The 17,441-nt window shown below is 65.3% G+C and overlaps 1 protein-coding gene across 1 annotated transcript; it reads left to right on the top strand.

Annotated features, from left to right (window-relative positions):
• The first annotated feature begins 669 nt into the window (after positions 1-669).
• TECR (trans-2,3-enoyl-CoA reductase) lies at positions 670-16,052 on the top strand. The gene is made up of 12 exons (XM_050340678.1): positions 670-855; positions 4,192-4,243; positions 5,989-6,033; positions 6,548-6,651; positions 8,072-8,187; positions 9,019-9,124; positions 10,027-10,099; positions 11,164-11,207; positions 12,397-12,454; positions 13,653-13,741; positions 14,549-14,594; positions 15,140-16,052. Exons 1-12 carry the CDS (start codon positions 685-687, stop codon positions 15,265-15,267), a joined length of 1,032 nt encoding a protein of 343 aa, XP_050196635.1. The 5' UTR covers positions 670-684; the 3' UTR covers positions 15,268-16,052.
• The last annotated feature ends 1,389 nt before the right edge of the window (positions 16,053-17,441 follow it).

The following is a 17,441-nucleotide window of genomic DNA, read 5'->3' as shown; positions in this document are numbered from 1 at the left end:
CTGTGCCACGTCCTGTCCCCTCTGTGCCCCCTGGCCACTGTCCCCACCCCCCACAGGACACCGGCTGACTGTCCCTCCTGTGGCCACCCCCAGGGCCACCCCCTGAGCCACCAGGGCCACTCCAGGGCCACCAGGGAGGGGGGGGGTTATATTTAGCCACCCCTTGGGCCACTCCTGGGCCACCCCTTGGGCCACCAGGGCCACCTCCTCGGCCACCAGGGCCAAGAGCCACTCTAAGGAGGGGTGGGGTGTTATATTTAGACCCCCCCTCCCCCACCAACCCCTGGGCCACCTCCAAGGCCAGTCCTCGGCCACCAGGGCCACCTCCTTGGCCACCAGGGCCACCTCCTCGGCCACCAGGGCCAAGAGCCACTCTAAGGAGGGAGGGGGGGTGGTGTTATATTTAGACCCCCTCCCCCACCCCCTGGGCCACCTCCAAGGACAGTCCTGGGCCACCCAGGGCCACCTCCAGGGCCACTCCTGTGGCCAGCAGGGCCAAGAGCCACCCGGGGGGGGGGCAGGGTATATTTAGCCCCCCCATGGCCACTCCAGGGCCACCAAGGGGGGAGGGGGGGGCAGGGTTTATATTTAGCCCCCCCCATGGCTACTCGAGGGCCACCAAGGGGGGAGGGGCAGGGTTATATTTAGCCCCTCCCCCCCCGGGCCCGGCGGGGTGCGGGGGCCATGGAGGTGGCAGTGCCACCCCGCGGGGGGGCCGCGCTGTCCCCGTCCCCCCTGCTGGGCCTGTGGCACTCGGGGAAGCCCCCCAAGAGGCCCAAGAAGGTGAACGTGCTGTTCTTCGAGGTGGAGATCCTGGACGCCCGCACGAGGGACAAGCTCTGCTTCCTCGACAAGGTACGGCCACAGGGACACCCCACGGGCACCCATGGGCACCCATGGGCACCCACGGGCACAGGGACACCCATGGGCACCCACGGGCACCCACTGTCACCTGCTGTCACCCACGGGGACAGGAACACCCCATGGGCACCCATGGGCACCCACTGTCACCCATGGCCACAGGGACACCCCACGGGCACCCATGGGCACCCACTGTCACCCATGGCCACAGGGACACCCCATGGGCACCCACGGGCACCCCCTGTCACCCATGGGCACCCACAGGCACCCACTGGCACCCACTGTCACCTGCTGTCACCCACGGCCACAGGGACACCCCATGGGCACCCACGGGCACCCACTGTCACCCACGGGGACAGGGACACCCCATTGGCACCCACGGGCACCCACTGTCACCCACTGTCACCCACGGCCACAGGGACACCCATGGGCACCCACGGGCACCCGCTGTCACCCACGGGCACCCACTGTCACCTGCTGTCACCCACGGCCACAGGGACACCCCATGGGCACCCACGGGCACCCACTGTCACCCATGGGGACAGGAACACCCCATGGGCACCCACAGGCACCCACTGTCACCCACGGCCACAAGGACACCCCATGGGCACCCACGGGCACCCACTGTCACCCACTGTCACCTGCCATGGCCACAGGGACACCCCATGGGCACCCACGGGCACCCACTGTCACCCATGGGCACAGGGACACCCCATGGGCACCCACGGGCACCCACTGTCACCCATGGGCACAGGGACACCCCATGGGCACCCATGGGCACAGGGACACCCCACGGGCACCCACTGTCACCCACGGGCACAGGGACACCCCATGGGCACCCACGGGCACCCGCTGTCACCCATGGGCACCACAGGCACCCACTGTCACCCATGGAGACAGGGACACCCCATGGGCACCCACAGCCACAGGGACACCCCATTGGCACCCACGGGGACAGGGACACCCCACTGTCACCCACTGTCACCCATGGGCACCCACGGGCACCCATTGTCACCCATGGGCACCCACGGGCACCCACTGTCACCTGCTGTCACCCACGGGGACAGGGACACCCCATGGGCACCCACGGGCACCCGCTGTCACCCATGGGCACCACAGGCACCCACTGTCACCCATGGAGACAGGGACACCCCATGGGCACCCACAGCCACAGGGACACCCCATTGGCACCCACGGGGACAGGGACACCCCACTGTCACCCACTGTCACCCATGGGCACCCACGGGCACCCATTGTCACCCATGGGCACCCACGGGCACCCACTGTCACCTGCTGTCACCCACGGGGACAGGGACACCCCATGGGCACCCACGAGCACCCACTGTCACCCATAGGCACAGGGACACCCCATGGGCACCCACGGGCACCCACTGTCACCCATGGGCACCCATGGCCACAGGGACACCCCATGGGCACCCACTGTCACCCACTGTCACCCATGGGCCACAGGGACACCCCATGGGCACCCACAGGCACCCACGGGCACCCACGGGGACCCATGGCCACAGGGACACCCCATGGGCACCCACTGTCACCCACTGTCCCGTACTGTCACCCACGGGGACAGGGACACCCCACGGGCACCCACTGTCACCCACGGGCACCCACTGTCACCCACTGTCACCCACGGCCATAGGGACACCCCATGGGCACCCACTGTCACCCGCTGTCACCCACCGTCACCCACGGGCACAGGAACACCCCGCTGTCACCCATGGCCACAGGGACACCCCATGGGCACCCATGGGCACCCACTGTCACCTGCTGTCACCCACGGGGACAGGGACACCCCATGGGCACCCACGGGCACCCACTGTCACCTGCTGTCACTCACGGGCACAGGGACACCCCATGGGCACCCACTGTCACCCACGAACACAGGGACACCCCATGGGCACCCACGGGCACCCGCTGTCACCTGCTGTCACCCACTGTCACCCACGGGCACCCACTGTCACCCACAGGCTCAGGGACACCCCATGGGCACCCACAGGCACCCACTGTCACCCATGGGCACCCACTGTCACCCACGGGCTCAGGGACACCCCACTGTCACCCACTGTCACCCATGGGGACAGGAACACCCCCTGGGCCCCACTCTCACCCACTGTCACCTACTGTCACCCACAGGGACAGGGACACCCACCGGGGCCATTGTCACCCACTGTCACCCATGGGGACAGGGATACCCCCTGTGTGGCCACTGTCACCCACGGGGGAAAGGGACACCCTCCCGTGGGCCTGCTGTCACCCACTGTCATCTGCTGTCACCTGCTGTCACCCATTGTCACTGTCACCCACTGTCACCCACTGGGACAGGGACACCCCCAGGGGGCCTGCTGTCACCCACTGTCACCCATGGGCACAGGGACACCCCCCTGTGTCCCCACTGTCACCCACTGTCACCCATGGGAACAGAGACACTCACTGGGGGGCCTGCTGTCACCCACTGTCACCCCGTCACCCATGGGCACAGGGTCACCCCCCTGGGGCCCACTGTCACCCACTGTCACTCACGGCCACGGGGACACCCCATTGTCACCCCCTGTCACCCACTGTCACCCATAGGCACAGGGTCACCCCCCTGGGGCCCAGTCGCCCACTGTCACCTTCTGTCACCCACAGGGAGAGGGACACCCCCCCGTGGGCCCACTGTCACCCACTGTCACCCACAGCCATGGGGACACCCCATTGTCACCCCCTGTCACCCATGGGCACAGGGACACCCCCCTGTGCCCCCACTGTCACCCACTGTCACCTTCTGTCACCCATGGGCACAGGGTCACCCCCCTGGGGCCCAGTCACCCACTGTCACCTTCTGTCACCCATGGGCACAGGGACACCCCCCTGGGGCCCACTGTCACCCACTGTCACTCACGGCCACGGGGACACCCCACTGTCACCCACTGTCACCCACTGTCACCCATGGGCACAGGGACACCCCCCTGGGGCCCCACTGTCACCCACTGTCACCCACTGTCACCCATGGGCACAGGGACACCCCCCCGGGGCCCACTGTCACCCACTGTCACTCACGGCCACGGGGACACCCCATTGTCACCCACTGTCACCCACTGTCACCCACAGGGACAGGGCCATTGCCCCCCATGTTCCCACTGTCACTGACAGGGACAGGGCAATCCTCCTGTGTCCCCACTGTCACCCAGGGCAGGGGACAGGGCCATCCCCCCCCATTCCCACTGTCACCCGTGGGGACAGGGACATCCCCCCTATGTCCCCACTGTCACCAGGGGCAGGGGACACGTCCGGGGTGTCCCCACGTCCCCCCAACAGCCTCGGTGTCCGCAGGTGGAGCCGCAGGCGACGGTTGGGGACATCAAAAACCTGTTCAGCAAATCCCGTGAGTGACGGGGATGGGATGGGATGGGATGGGATTGATGGGATGGGATTGATGGGATGGGATTGATGGGATGGGATGGGATGGGATGGGATGGGATGGGATGGGATGGGATTGATGGGATGGGATGGGATGGGATGGGATGGGATGGGATGGGATGGGATGGGATGGGATGGGAGGATGGGATGGGATGGGATGGGATGGGATGGGATGGGATGGGATGGGATGGGATGAGATGGATGGGATGGGATGGGATGGAGATGGATGGGATTGATGGGATGGGATGGGATGGGATGGGATTGATGGGATGGGATGGGATGGGATGGGATGGGATGGATTGATGGATGGGATGGGATGGGATGTGGATGGGATGGGATGGGATGGGATGTGATGGGATGGGATGGATGGGATTGATGGGATGGGATGGATGGATGGGATGGATGGGATGGGATGGGATGGGATGATGGGATGGGATGGGATGGGACGGATGGGATGGGATGGGATGGGATGGGATGGGATGGGATTGATGGATGGGATGGGATGGGATGGGATGGGATGGATGGGATTGATGGGATGGGATGGGATGGGATTGATGGGATGGGATGGGATGGGATGGATGGGATTGATGGGATGGGATGGGATGGGGATGGATGGATGATGGATGGGATGGGATGGGATGGGATGGGATGGATGGGATGGGATGGATGGGATGGGATGGGATGGGATGGGATGGGATGGGATGGGATGGGATGGATGGGATGGATGGGATGGGATGGGATTGATGGGATGGGATGGGATGGGATGGGATGGGATGGGATGGATGGGATGGGATGGGATGGGATGGGATGGGATGGGATGGGATGGATTGATGGGATGGGATGGATGGGATGGGATGGGATGGGATGGATGGGATGGGATGGGATGGGATGGGATGGATGATGGGATGGGATGGGATGGGATGGGATGGGATGAGGATGGGATGGATGGGATGGGATGGGATGGGATGGGATGGGATGGATGGGATGGGATGGGATGGGATGGGATGGGATGGGATGGGATGGGATGGATGGGATGGGATGGGATGGATGGGATGGGATGGGATGGGATGGGATGGGATTGATGGGATGGGATGGGATGGGATGGGATGGGATGGGATGGATGGGATGGGATGGGATGGGATGGGATGGGATGGGATGGGATGGGATTGATGGGATGGGATGGGATGGGATGGGATGGGATGGATGGATGGGATGGGATGGGATGGGATTGATGGGATGGGATGGGATGGGGTGGGATGGGATGGGATGGATGGATGGGATGGGATGGGATGGGATTGATGGGATGGGATGGGATGGGATGGGATGATGGGATGGATGGGATGGGATGATGGGATGGGATGGATGGGATGGGATGGGGATGGGATGGGATGGGATGGAAGAATGGGATGGGATGGGATGGGACTGATGGGATGGGATGGGATGGATGGGATGGGATGGGATGGGATGGGATGGGATTGATGGGATGGATGGGAAGGGAATGGGATGGGATGGGAGGGGAGGAGAGGGAAGGGGATGGGATGGGATGGGATGGATTGGGATGGATGGGATGGGATGGGATGGATAGGGATGGGATACAGGGATGGGATGGGATGGGATGGGATAGAGGGGATGGTTGGGAGGGGATGGGAATGGGGACAGGAATGGCACTGTCCCCTCAGTGCCACCACGTGTGTCCCCTCTGTCCCACAGACCCCCAGTGGTACCCAGCGAGACAGTCCCTGCGCCTCGACCCCAGTGAGTGTCACCACAGGGGGGGGTCCCCAGGTGTCTCAGGGTGTTCCAGATGCCCCCCCAGATGTCTCAGGTGTCCCTGGGATGTCCCCAGGTGTCCCAGGTGTCTCAGGTGTCCCCCAGGTGTCTGAGGTGTCCCCCAGGTGTCTGAGGTGTCCCCAGGTGTCTGAGGTGTCTCCAGGTGTCCCAGGTTTCTCAGATGTCCCCTAGGTGTGTCCCCAGGTGTCCCCAGGCTGTCCCCAGGTGTCCCAGGTGTCTGAGGTGTCCCTAGGTGTCTGAGGTGTCTCAGGCGTCCCAGGTGTCCCCTAGGTGTGTCCCCAGGCTGTCCCCAGGTGTCCCCAGGTGTCCCCAGGTGTCCCAGGTGTCTGAGGTGTCTCCAGGTGTCCCAGGTGTCCCCAGTCTGTCCCCAGTCTGTCCCCAGGTGTGCCCAGGTGTCTGAGGTGTCCCCAGATGTGTCCCCAGCTGTCCCAGGTGTCCCCAGGTGTGTCCCAGGTGTCTGAGGTGTCCGTGTCCCCAGAGGGTCGCTCGCTGAAGGACGAGGATGTGCTGCAGTCGCTGCCCGTGGGCACCACGGCCACGCTCTACTTCCGGGACCTGGGGGCTCAGATCAGCTGGGTCACGGTGAGGGACCGTCCCCACGGCCACCCTGTCACCCTCTGTGTCCCCATTGTGTCACCCGTGTCCCCTCTGTGTCACCCCGTCCCCTCTGTGTCACCCCTGCCCTCTCTGTGTCCCCCGTGTCACCCGTGTCCCCTCTGTGTCGCCCCTGCCCTCTCTGTGTCACCCCTGTGTCACCCTGTCCCCTCTGTGTCACTCCTGCCCTCTCTGTGTCCCCCACGGTCACCCTGTCCTCTTTGTGTCCCCCCTGTCCCCTCTGTGCCCCCCATGTCCCCCCCGTCACCCCCTGTGTCCCTGTCACCCCCCATCACCCCTTGGGGGTGTCGAGCAGGTGTCCCAGGTGTCCCCTGTCCCTGTCCCAGTCCCTGCAGCTGTTCCTGACGGAGTACGCGGGGCCATTGCTCATTTACCTGTCCCCTGTCCCTGATGTCCCTGTCCATGATGTCCCTGCTGTCCCTGTCCCTGTCCCCTGCAGGTGTTCCTGACGGAGTTCCCTTGGCCACTGCTCATTTACCTGTCCCCTGTCCCTGATGTCCCTGATGCCCCTGTCCCCTGTCCCAGCTGTTCCTGACAGAGTACACGTGGCCATTGCTCATTTACCTGTCACAGCTGTCCCTGACTGTCCCTGATGTCCCTGACTGTCCCAGGTGTCCCAGCTGTCCCTGCAGGTGTTCCTGACGGAGTATGCGGGGCCGCTGCTCATTTACCTGCTGTTCTATTTTCAGGGCTATTGCTCATTTGCCTGTCCCAGGTGTCCCTGATGTCCCTGATGTCCCTGCAGGTGTTCCTGACGGAGTACGCAGGGTCATTGCTCATTTACCTGTCCCAGGTGTCCCAGGTGTCCCTGATGTCCCTGTCCCAGGTGTCCCAGGTGCCCCTGTCCCTGATGTCCCTGATGTCCCTGCAGGTGTTCCTGATGGAGTATGCAGGGCCATTGCTCATTTACCTGTCCCCGATGTCCCCTGCAGGTGTTCCTGACAGAGTATGCAGGGCCATTGCTCATTTACCTGTCCCAGGTGTCCCAGGTGCCCCTGTCCCTGATGTCCCTGATGTCCCTGCAGGTGTTCCTGACGGAGTATGCAGGGCCATTGCTCATTTACCTGCTGTTCTATTTTCGGGATTATTGCTCATTTACCTGTCCCAGGTGTCCCAGGTGTCTCTGATGTCCCTGTCCCTGTCCCTGCAGGTGTTCCTGATGGAGTATGCAGGGCCATTGCTCATTTACCTGTCCCTGATGTCCCTGCAGGTGTTCCTGACGGAGTATGCAGGGCCATTGCTCATTTACCTGTCCCAGGTGTCCCTGATGTCCCTGATGTCCCTGTCCCTGTCCCTGCAGGTGTTCCTGAGGGAGTATGCGGGGCCGTTGCTCATTTACCTGTCCCAGGTGTCCCTGTCCCTGATGTCCCTGTCCCTGTCCCTGCAGGTGTTCCTGACAGAGTATGCAGGGCCACTGCTCATTTACCTGCTGTTCTATTTTCGGGTGCCGTTCCTGTACGGGCCCCGCTACGACTTCACCGCCAGCCGGCACCGCGTCGTGCAGTGAGCGCTGGGGGTCCTGGGGGCAAAGGGGGCGAGAGGGGATCTGGGGGGATCAGGGGGTCTGGGGGGCAATGGGAGGAGCCCTGGAGGGTCTCAGAGAGGCTAAGAGGGGTCTGGGGACTCTGGGAGGGAGCAATGAGGGAGTTCTGGGGGGCAATGGGGAGGTTCTGAGGGGCCTGGAGGAGGCTCAGTGGGCATTGGGGGTCTGGGGTGTCAGGGGTTCTGGGGGTCAATGGGAGGGGCCCTGGAGGGTCTCAGAGGGGCTAGGGGGTCTCTCATTGTTCCTCCTCCTGGGAGGGAACAATGAGGGGCTCTGGGGGCATTGGGGGTCTCTGAGAGGACTGGGGTGTCGGGGGTCTGGGAGGGAGCAATGGGGAGCCCTAGAGGACAGTGGGGACTTGGAGGGGTCTGGGGGTCTGAGAGCATCGGGGGGCTGGGAGGGGAAATGAGGGGGCCAGGAGGGGTTTGAGAGGGGCAATGGGGGCCCCTGGAGGGTCTGGGAACATCAGGGGGAACTGGGAGGGGGCAATGGGGGTCCTGAGGGGACTGGGGGTGTCAGGGGTCTGGAGGGGTAACAGGGGGTCTTGGGGGTCTGGGGGCTGTGCAGTGCAATGGAGGGGTCGGGTGGGCCCTGCAGGAGGCAATGGGGGAGTGGGGGCACAGGAGGCCAGCCAGCGGGGTGGGGTGTCCCCAGGGCGCGTCCCTGTGGCGTCCCCTGACCCCCCTGTCCCCTGCCCCCTGTGACCCCTCTGTGACCCCCCCTGTGTCCCCTGCCCCTCTGTGACCCCCTGGTGCCCCCTGCCCCCTGTGACCCCCCTGTGTCCCCCCCAGCCTGGCCTGTTGCTGCCACTCGTTCCACTACGTGAAGCGGCTGCTGGAGACGCTCTTCGTGCACCGCTTCTCGCACGGCACGGTGCCCCTGTGCAACATCTTCAAGGTGCCACCCTGTCCCCTGTGTCCCCTGTGACCTCTGTGTCCCCCCTGGCACCCCCTGTCACCTCCTGGGTCACTGCAGCCCCCCCAGGTCACCCCCGTCCCCTCCCTGTCCCTCCCTGTCCCACCGGCACGATGCCCCTGCACAACATCTTCAAGATGCCACCGTGCCCCCCATGTCCCCTGTGCCCTCTGTCACCTCTGTCACCCCCCTGCCACCTCCTGGGACCCCGACCTCCTGACTCCTGTCCCTCCCTGTCCCACCTGCACGGTGCCCCTGCGCAACATCTTCAAGGTGCCACCCTGTCCCCTGTGCTCTCTGTCATCCCCTGTCCTGACACCCTCCCTGGCACCCCTGGGTCACTGCAGCCCCCCCAGATCACCCCTGTCCCCTCCCTGTCCCCCCCCTGTCCCCACAGCTCCTTTCATGGCACCGTGACCCTGCACAACACTTTGGGGTGGCACTGCCACCTTTGTCACCCCCTTGTCACCTCCCTGGCACTCCATGTCACCCCTGGGTCACCACATCCCCCTGGGTCGCCCCCTGTCCCCTCCCTGTCCCCTCCCTGTCCCCACAGCTCCTCTTGTGGCACCGTGACCCTGCACGACATCCTCAGGGTGTGACTGTCACCTCTGTCCCCTCCCTGTCCCCTCCCTGTCCTCCCGGGGTCCCCACCCCCCCCAGCAGCACCTGCACACCAGGGTGTCCCCAGGTGTCCCTCCCCCCGTGCCAGGGTGTCCCCAACGTGTCCCCAATGTGTTCCCAAAGTGTCCCCAGGTGTCCCTCCTCCAGTGCCAGGGTGTCCCCAGGGTGTCCCCAAAGTGTCTCCAGGTGTCCCTCCCCCGGTGCCAGGGTGTCCCCAACGTGTCCCCAACGTGTCCCCAACGTGTCCCCAATGTCCCCAGAACTGCACCTACTACTGGGGCTTCGCTGCCTGGATGGCCTATTACATCAACCACCCCCTGTACACCCCGCCAGGTGAGTCCCTGTCACCCCCTGTCACCTCCTGTCACCCCCTGTCCCCTATTACATCAACCACCCCCTGTACACCCCGCCAGGTGAGTCCCTGTCACCTCCTGTCACCCCCCTGTCACCCCCCTGTCCCCTATTACATCAACCACCCCCTGTACACCCCACCAGGTGAGTCCCTGTCACCCCCTGTCACCTCCTGTCACCCCCCTGTCCCCTTCCTGTCACCCCCTGTCCCCTATTACATCAACCACCCCCTGTACACCCCGCCAGGTGAGTCCCTGTCACCCCCCTGTCACCCCCTGTCCCCTATTACATCAACCACTCCTGTACACCCCGCCAGGTGAGTCCCTGTCCCCTCTTGTCACCCCCTGTCACCTCCTGTCCCCTATTACATCAACCACCCCCTGTACACCCCGCCAGGTGAGTCCCTGTCACCCCCTGTCACCTCCTGTCACCCCCCTGTCCCCTGCCCTGTCCCCTGGCTGTCCCCAGCAGTGTCACCTGTCCCCATCCCTGTCACCTGCGTGTCCCCAATGTGTCCCCAACTGTCCCCATCACACCCCCCCTCCCTGTGTCCCCCCACATCCCCTTGGGGACACCACGGGGGGGTGTCACTGTCCTTGACCCCCCCAATGTCCCCCAGGGGGGTGTCACTGTCCCTGACCCCCCAATGTCCCTTGGGGACACCAAGGGGGGGTGTCACTGTCCTTGACCCCCCCAATGTCCCCCAGGGGGGTGTCACTGTCCCTGACCCCCCAATGTCCCTGGGGACACCAAGGGGGTGTCACTGTCCCTGACCCCCCCAATGTCCCTTGGGGACACACCCCTGGGGGTGTCACTGTCCCTGACCCCCCCAATGTCCCCTGGGGACACCACGGGGGGGTGTCACTGTCCCTGACCCCCAATGTCCCCTGGGACACCACGGAGGTGTCACTGTCCCTGACACCCCCAATGTCCCCTGGGGACACCACGGGGGGGTGTCACTGTCCCTGACCCCCACAATGTCCCCTGGGGACACCACAGGGGTGTCACTGTCCCTGACCCCCACAATGTCCCCCGTGTCCCCCCAGCCTACGGTGACGAGCAGGTGAAGGTGGCACTCGCCGTGTTCCTGGTGGGTCCCCACGGGGGGACTGGGAGGGGCTGGGGGTCCCAGTGGTGCTGGGGGCCATGGGGGCTGGGGGTCCCAATGGGTGCTGGGGGCCATGAGGGTCCCACTGGGTGCTGGGGACTTGGGGGGGCTGGGAGTATTGGGGTGTTGAGGAGGGTCCCAGTGGCTGCTGGGGGCTTTGGGGGTGCTGGGGGTCCCAGTGAGTGTGGGGGGCTGAGGGGGTCCCAGTGGGTGCTGGGGGTCATGGGGGGTCCCAGTGGGTGCTGAGGGTGACATGGGAGGGGTCCCAGTGGATGCTGGGGTTTCAAGTGCTGGGGGTCCCAGTGGGTGCTGGGGAGGTTTGGGTTTGCTTGGGAGGTCCCAGTGGGTGCTGGGGAGTTTGGGTTTGCTGAGGGGTCCCAGTGGGTGCTGGGAGGTGATTGGGGGTGCTTAGGGGTCCCAGTGGGTGCTGGGGGTGTTTGGGGGTGTTCTAGGGGTCCCAGTGGGTGCTGGGGGGTTTGGGGTGCTGGGGGTCCCAGTGGGTGCTGAGGGGTCCCAGTGGGTGCTGTAGGGGTCCCAGTGGGTGCTGGGGGTGAATGGGAGGGGTCCCAGTGGGTGCTGGGAGGGGTCCCAGTGGGTGCTGGGGGGTTTGGGGGTGCTGTAGGGGGTCCCAGTGGGTGCTGGGGGGTCCCAGTGGGTGCTGGGGGCTGAGGGGGTCCCAGTGGGTGCTGGGGAGGTTTGGGATGCTGGGAGGTCCCAGTGGGTGCTGAGGGTGAATGGGAGGGTCCCAGTGGGTGCTGTAGGGGGTCCCAGTGGGTGCTGGGGAGGTTTGGGTGTGCTGGGGGGTCCCAGTGGGTGCTGGGGGTGTTCTAGTGGGTGCTGGGAGGGGGTCCCAGTGGGTGCTGTAGGGGTCCCAGTGGGTGCTGGGGGTTTGGGGTGCTGTAGGAGTGTCCCAGTGGGTGCTGGGAGGGTCCCAGTGGGTGCTGGGGGGTGTTTGGGGATGCTGGGGGTCCCAGTGGGTGCTGGGGTGTTTGAGGGTGCTGGGAGGGTCCCAGTGGGTGCTGGGGAGTGTTTGGGGTGCTCTAGGGGTCCCAGTGGGTGCTGGGGGTGTTTTGGGGTGCTGAGGGGGCTTGGGAGGGTCAGATGGGTGCCAGGGGGTCCAGGTGCCACCCAGCACTCAGACCCCCTCAGACCCTCCCCATGTCCCCCCCAGTTCTGCCAACTCGGGAACTTCTCCATCCACGTGGCCCTGAGGAACCTGCGCCCCGCGGGTGAGGGGGGACAGGGGGGACACCCAGGGACAGGGGGACACCCAGGGACAGGGGGGACACCCAGGGACACCCAGGGACAGTGGGGACACCCAGGGACAGTGGGGACACCGGGGGACAGGGGGACACCCAGGGACAGGGGGGACACCCAGGGACAGGGGGGACAGGGGACACCCAGGGACAGTGGGGACACCCAGGGACACCGGGGGGGACACCCAGGGACAGGGGGACACCCAGGGACACCCAGGGACAGGGGGGACACCCAGGGACAGGGGACACCCAGGGACACCCAGGGACAGCGGGGACACCCAGGGACACAGGGGAGACACAGGGGACACCCAGGGACAGGGGGACACCCAGGGTCAGAGGGACACGGGGGACAGGGGGGACACCCAGGGACAGGGGGACACCCAGGGACACCCAGGGACAGGGGGACACCCAGGGACAGGGGGGACACCCAGGGACAGGGGGGACACCCAGGGACAGGGGGACACGGGGGACACCCAGGGACAGGGGGACACCCAGGGACAGCAGGGGGCACAGGGAAAGGGGGGACACGGGGGACACGGGGACAGGGGCACACCCAGGGACAGGAGGGGACATGGGGGACATTGGGGGACATAGGGGGACATGGGGACAGGGGGACACAGGGACAGGGGGACACGGGGACAGGGACGTGGGGACACCCAGGACATGGGAGGTGACACGAGGGGTGACGTGTCCAGCAGAGTGACACTGAGGGTGACACTGAGAGTGACACTGAGGGTGACACTAGGGGTGGAGCGTGACACGGGAGGGGTGACAGGGAGGGGGTGACATTTTAGTGACCGTGTGCAGGGGTGACACTGGGGTGACACTGGGGTGACTCCTGTCTGGAGGTCACAGGGAGGTCACAGGGGGTGACAATGGGGGTGACCCAGCTGTGAATGTGTCTGGGGGTCACAGGGGGTGACACTGGGGGTGACCCCTGTCTGGGGAGGGGGTCACAGAGGGGTGACACTGGGGGTGACCCAGCTGTGACATGTCCCCTGTGGGGGGGGGGTGACACCGAGGGTGACCCAGCTGTGACGTGTCCCCTGGGGGGGGGTGACACTGGGGGTGACCCAGCTGTGACATGTCCCCTGTGGGGGGTGACACCGAGGGTGACCCAGCTGTGATGTGTCTCCTGGGTGGGAAAGGGTGACCCGTTTTGGGGTTCCAGGCTCCAAGACCCGGAAGATCCCGTACCCCACCCGGAACCCCTTCACGTGGCTCTTCCTGCTCGTGTCCTGCCCCAACTACACCTACGAGGTGGGGGGGACAAAGTGGGGGGGACACAGCCCTGGGGGACGGGGGGCTCTTGGGGGGATGATGATAGAGGAGGGATGGAAGGGGGTCCTGGGGGACAACAGGGGCACATGGCCTGGGGGCTCCTTGGGGGACAGGCTGGGAGCTCCTGGGGAAACACAGCCCTAGGGGGCTTGGGGGACATGGCCCTGGGGGGGTCCTGGGAGGTTCTTGGGGGGACATGGCCTTGGGGGCCTTTTTGGAGTAAACGGGGGGTTCCTGGGGGGACAGGGAGGGAGAGATGGCCCTGGGGAATTCCTGGGGGTGGGGGGGACATGGTCCTGGGGGAACAGGGGTGGTCCTGGGGGCACATGGCCCTGGGGGCTCCGTGGGGGATCAGGGTGGGAGCTCCTGGGGGGAAACACAGCCCTGGGGGCTCCTGGGGGGTCGGGGGATCCTGGGTGGACAGGGAGGGAAGATGGCCCTGGGGACTCCTGGGGGATGGGGGGGACACGGCCCTGGGAGCTCCTGGGGCAGCACTGGGGACACAATCCGAAGGGGGGACATCACTGGGGTGGGGGAAGGGACGGCCCTGGGGGCTCCAGGAGTGTGGGGAAGGTGGGGGTGCTGGGGCGGGGCCTGGAGGGGGAGGGGCACCCCTGGGGAGGTGACACCATCCTGGGGGAGGAGGGGACACCCCTGGGGATAGCTGTGCTGAGGGGGAGAGGGGCACAGCAGCACTGGGAGGGGGAGGGAGCCCTATAGGGACCTGTTCCCCTCAATGGCGACCCCCTCAATCGGTGACCCCCTCAGTGGTGACCCTCTCCCCAGGTCGGGTCCTGGATTGGCTTCACCATCATGACCCAGTGCCTGCCCGGTGAGGGGGACACTGGGAGGAGGACATGGTGGGGGACACTGGGAGGGCTGGAGGGGAAAGGGGCCCTTTTGGGGGATTTGTGATGGGGTGCACCTTGGTGGGGGAGGGGGACACTCTGGAGTCTCTGGGGTCCCTCCCCCCATGTCCCCTGTGCCACCCTGGGGTCCCCGTGTGCCCTGGCCCCCCTTCATGTCCCTCCCCATGTCCCCTGTCCCCACCCCTGTCCCCCCTCCATGCCCTCCCCTGTCCCACCCCAGGGTCCCCTGTCCTCTCATGTCCCCTTCCCCTCTCAGGGCTGCCCAAATCTCCCATCCCCAGGGGTCCATGTCCCTCCTGGGGTCTCCTGTCCCCATCCATGTCCCTTGTCCCACTCTGGGGTCCCCTGTCCCCTCCCCTGTCCCTCTCCTGTCCCCTGTCCCACCCCCAACTCCTTCCCCCCTACACCTCCCTGGGATGTCCCTCCCTGTCCCCTCCCCCGTGCCCCCCGGGCGTGCTGTCCCTGCCCGGTGGTGACAGTGGCCCTGGTGGCCCCGGTGTCCCCACAGTGGCCCTTTTCTCGCTCGTGGGCTTCGTGCAGATGGCGATCTGGGCCCAGGGGAAGCACCGCAGCTACCTCCGGGAATTCCGGGATTATCCCCCCCTGCGCTCCCCCATCATCCCCTTCCTGCTGTGACAGCCTTGGGGACACCCTGAGGACACCTGGGGACATCCCAGGGACACCCCCAACCTCCGGGAATTCCAGGATTATCCCCCCCTGCGCTCCCCCATCATCCCCTTCCTGCTGTGACAGCCCTGGGGACATCCCAGGGACACCCCCAACCTCCAGGAATTCCAGGATTATCCTGCCCTGTGCTCCCCCATCATCCCCTTCCTGCTGTGACAGCCCTGGGGACATCCCAGGGACACCTGGGGACATCCCAGGGACACCCCCAACCTCCAGGAATTCCAGGATTATCCTGCCCTGTGCTCCCCCATCATCCCCTTTCTGCTATGACACCCTGGGGACACCCCCAGCTGTGGGAATTCCGGGATTATCCGCTCCTCTGATCCCCCATTGTCCCCTTCCTGCTGTGACAGCCTGGGGACACCCCGGGACACCCCCTCCCACCCTGTGGGGACAGCCCAAGGACACCCCATCCCCCACTGTCCCCTCCTCACTGTGCCACCTCGGGCAGCCCTTGGGGACACCCCGAACTCTGGGGACACCCTGAGCTGTCCCAGGACAGGGACACGAGCCCGTTGTCACAGCAGGGCATGGGGGGGGGGATGTGGCCCCCCTGTCCCCGCCCCCAGTGACACTGTCACACCCAGTGTCCCCTCCCCAGTGACAGTGTCACCCCCAGGGCTGGCCCAGCCTCTGGTGACATCAGTGGCGGTGACAAGGTGGTGTCACCCACCCCCCCCACGGGATCTGTCCCCACGTCCCCTGTCCCTGCAGGTGACAATAAATCACTTCCCTCCCCCCACGCGTGGCCTGTCATTGTCCCACCCCAGGGGACACAGAGGGGGGGTCATGTGGGGACAACCCTGCTGTCCCCAGGCCGGGGGGGGGTTGTTGCTGCATTGTCCCCATGATGTCCCCACGATGTCCCCACGCACAGGGAGGGGCCGTCACGGCGTCACTCGGTGATTTTATTGGACAGGGGTGGCCTTGTCACCGTGGCTGGGGGTGGCGGCTGTCACTCGGTGTCACTCAGTGGCCTTGGTGTCACTCAGCGTCACTCACTGTCGGTGGCCTCGGTGTCACTCGGTGTCACTCAGCGGCCTCAGTGGCCTCGGTGGCCTCCTGGCGCTTCCGGAGCCGCTTCTGGCGCTGCCGGAGCCGCCGCTCGCGCTCGAACTCCTTCATGCGCATCACGTAACTGTGGGGACAGCCCTGTCACCTCCCTGTGTCACCTCCCCTGTCACCTCCCTGTGTGTGTCACCTCCCCTGTCACCTCCCTGTGTGTGTCACCTCCCTGTCACTGTCACCACACCTCCTTCATGTGCATCACGTAACTGTGGGGACAGCCCTGTCACCTCCCTGTGCGTGTCACCTCCCTGTCACTGTCACCCTGTCACTGTCACTTCTGTCACTGTCACCCATCACTGTGTCACCACACCTCCTTCATGCGCATCACGTAACTGTGGGGACAGCCCTGTCACCTCCCCTGTCACCTCCTCTGTCACTTCCCCTGTCACCTCCCCTGTCACCAGCCGTGTCACCACCACTGTCACCCTGTCACTGTCTGTGTCACTGTGTCACTACCTGTGTCACTGTCTGTGTCACCACCTGTGTCACTGTCTGTGTCACCGTCTGTGTCACCGGGTGTCACCACGTCACCTTCATGCACATCACACAGCTGGGACAGGGACATTTGCCACCAGTGTCACCGGGTGTGTCACCTGGGGTCATCGTGTGTCACCGTGTCACTGTCACCGCGTGTCACCACATCGCTGTGTGTCACTGTGTGCCATTGCACCTCACTGCGTGTCACTGCGTGTCACCATCACACGTCACCGCGTGTCACTGTGTCACCGTGTGTCACCCCATGTCACCGCGTTACACATCACGGGCTGTGTCACAACGTGTCACCAGCTGTCACCGTGTCCCCATGTCCCCCTATGTCACGGTGTGTCCCCACGTGTCCCCACAGCCACCGTGGGAACAGGGACAGGGAAGGGGGATGGGCACCGCGGTGTCCCCATGTCCCCAACGGCCTCCCACACCCCCCCTGTGTCCCTGTCACCCCCCATGTCCCTGTCACCCCCCACCCTGTCCCTCCTGTCCCCGTCCCTCTCCCTGTGTCCTGCCTGTCCCAGTGTCCCCATGTCCCCGTGTCCCCCTCCCCACTGTGTGTCCCTGTT

Source organism: Myiozetetes cayanensis, unplaced genomic scaffold, assembly GCF_022539395.1.
Source record: "Myiozetetes cayanensis isolate MyiCay16 unplaced genomic scaffold, myiCay2020 scf920, whole genome shotgun sequence".
Lineage (NCBI taxonomy): Eukaryota > Metazoa > Chordata > Aves > Passeriformes > Tyrannidae > Myiozetetes > Myiozetetes cayanensis.
This window is presented reverse-complemented; position numbering and strand designations above follow the sequence as displayed.

Excerpts from the sequence above, each read along its gene's own strand:
- TECR (XM_050340678.1), top strand. The coding sequence starts at position 685 with ATGGAGGTGGCAGTGCCACCCCGCGGGGGGGCCGCGCTGTCCCCGTCC. Across the intron at positions 10,100-11,163 it reads CCCCCTGTACACCCCGCCAG|CCTACGGTGACGAGCAGGTG; the intron begins GTGAGTCCCTGT and ends GTGTCCCCCCAG. Across the intron at positions 11,208-12,396 it reads TGGCACTCGCCGTGTTCCTG|TTCTGCCAACTCGGGAACTT; the intron begins GTGGGTCCCCAC and ends TGTCCCCCCCAG.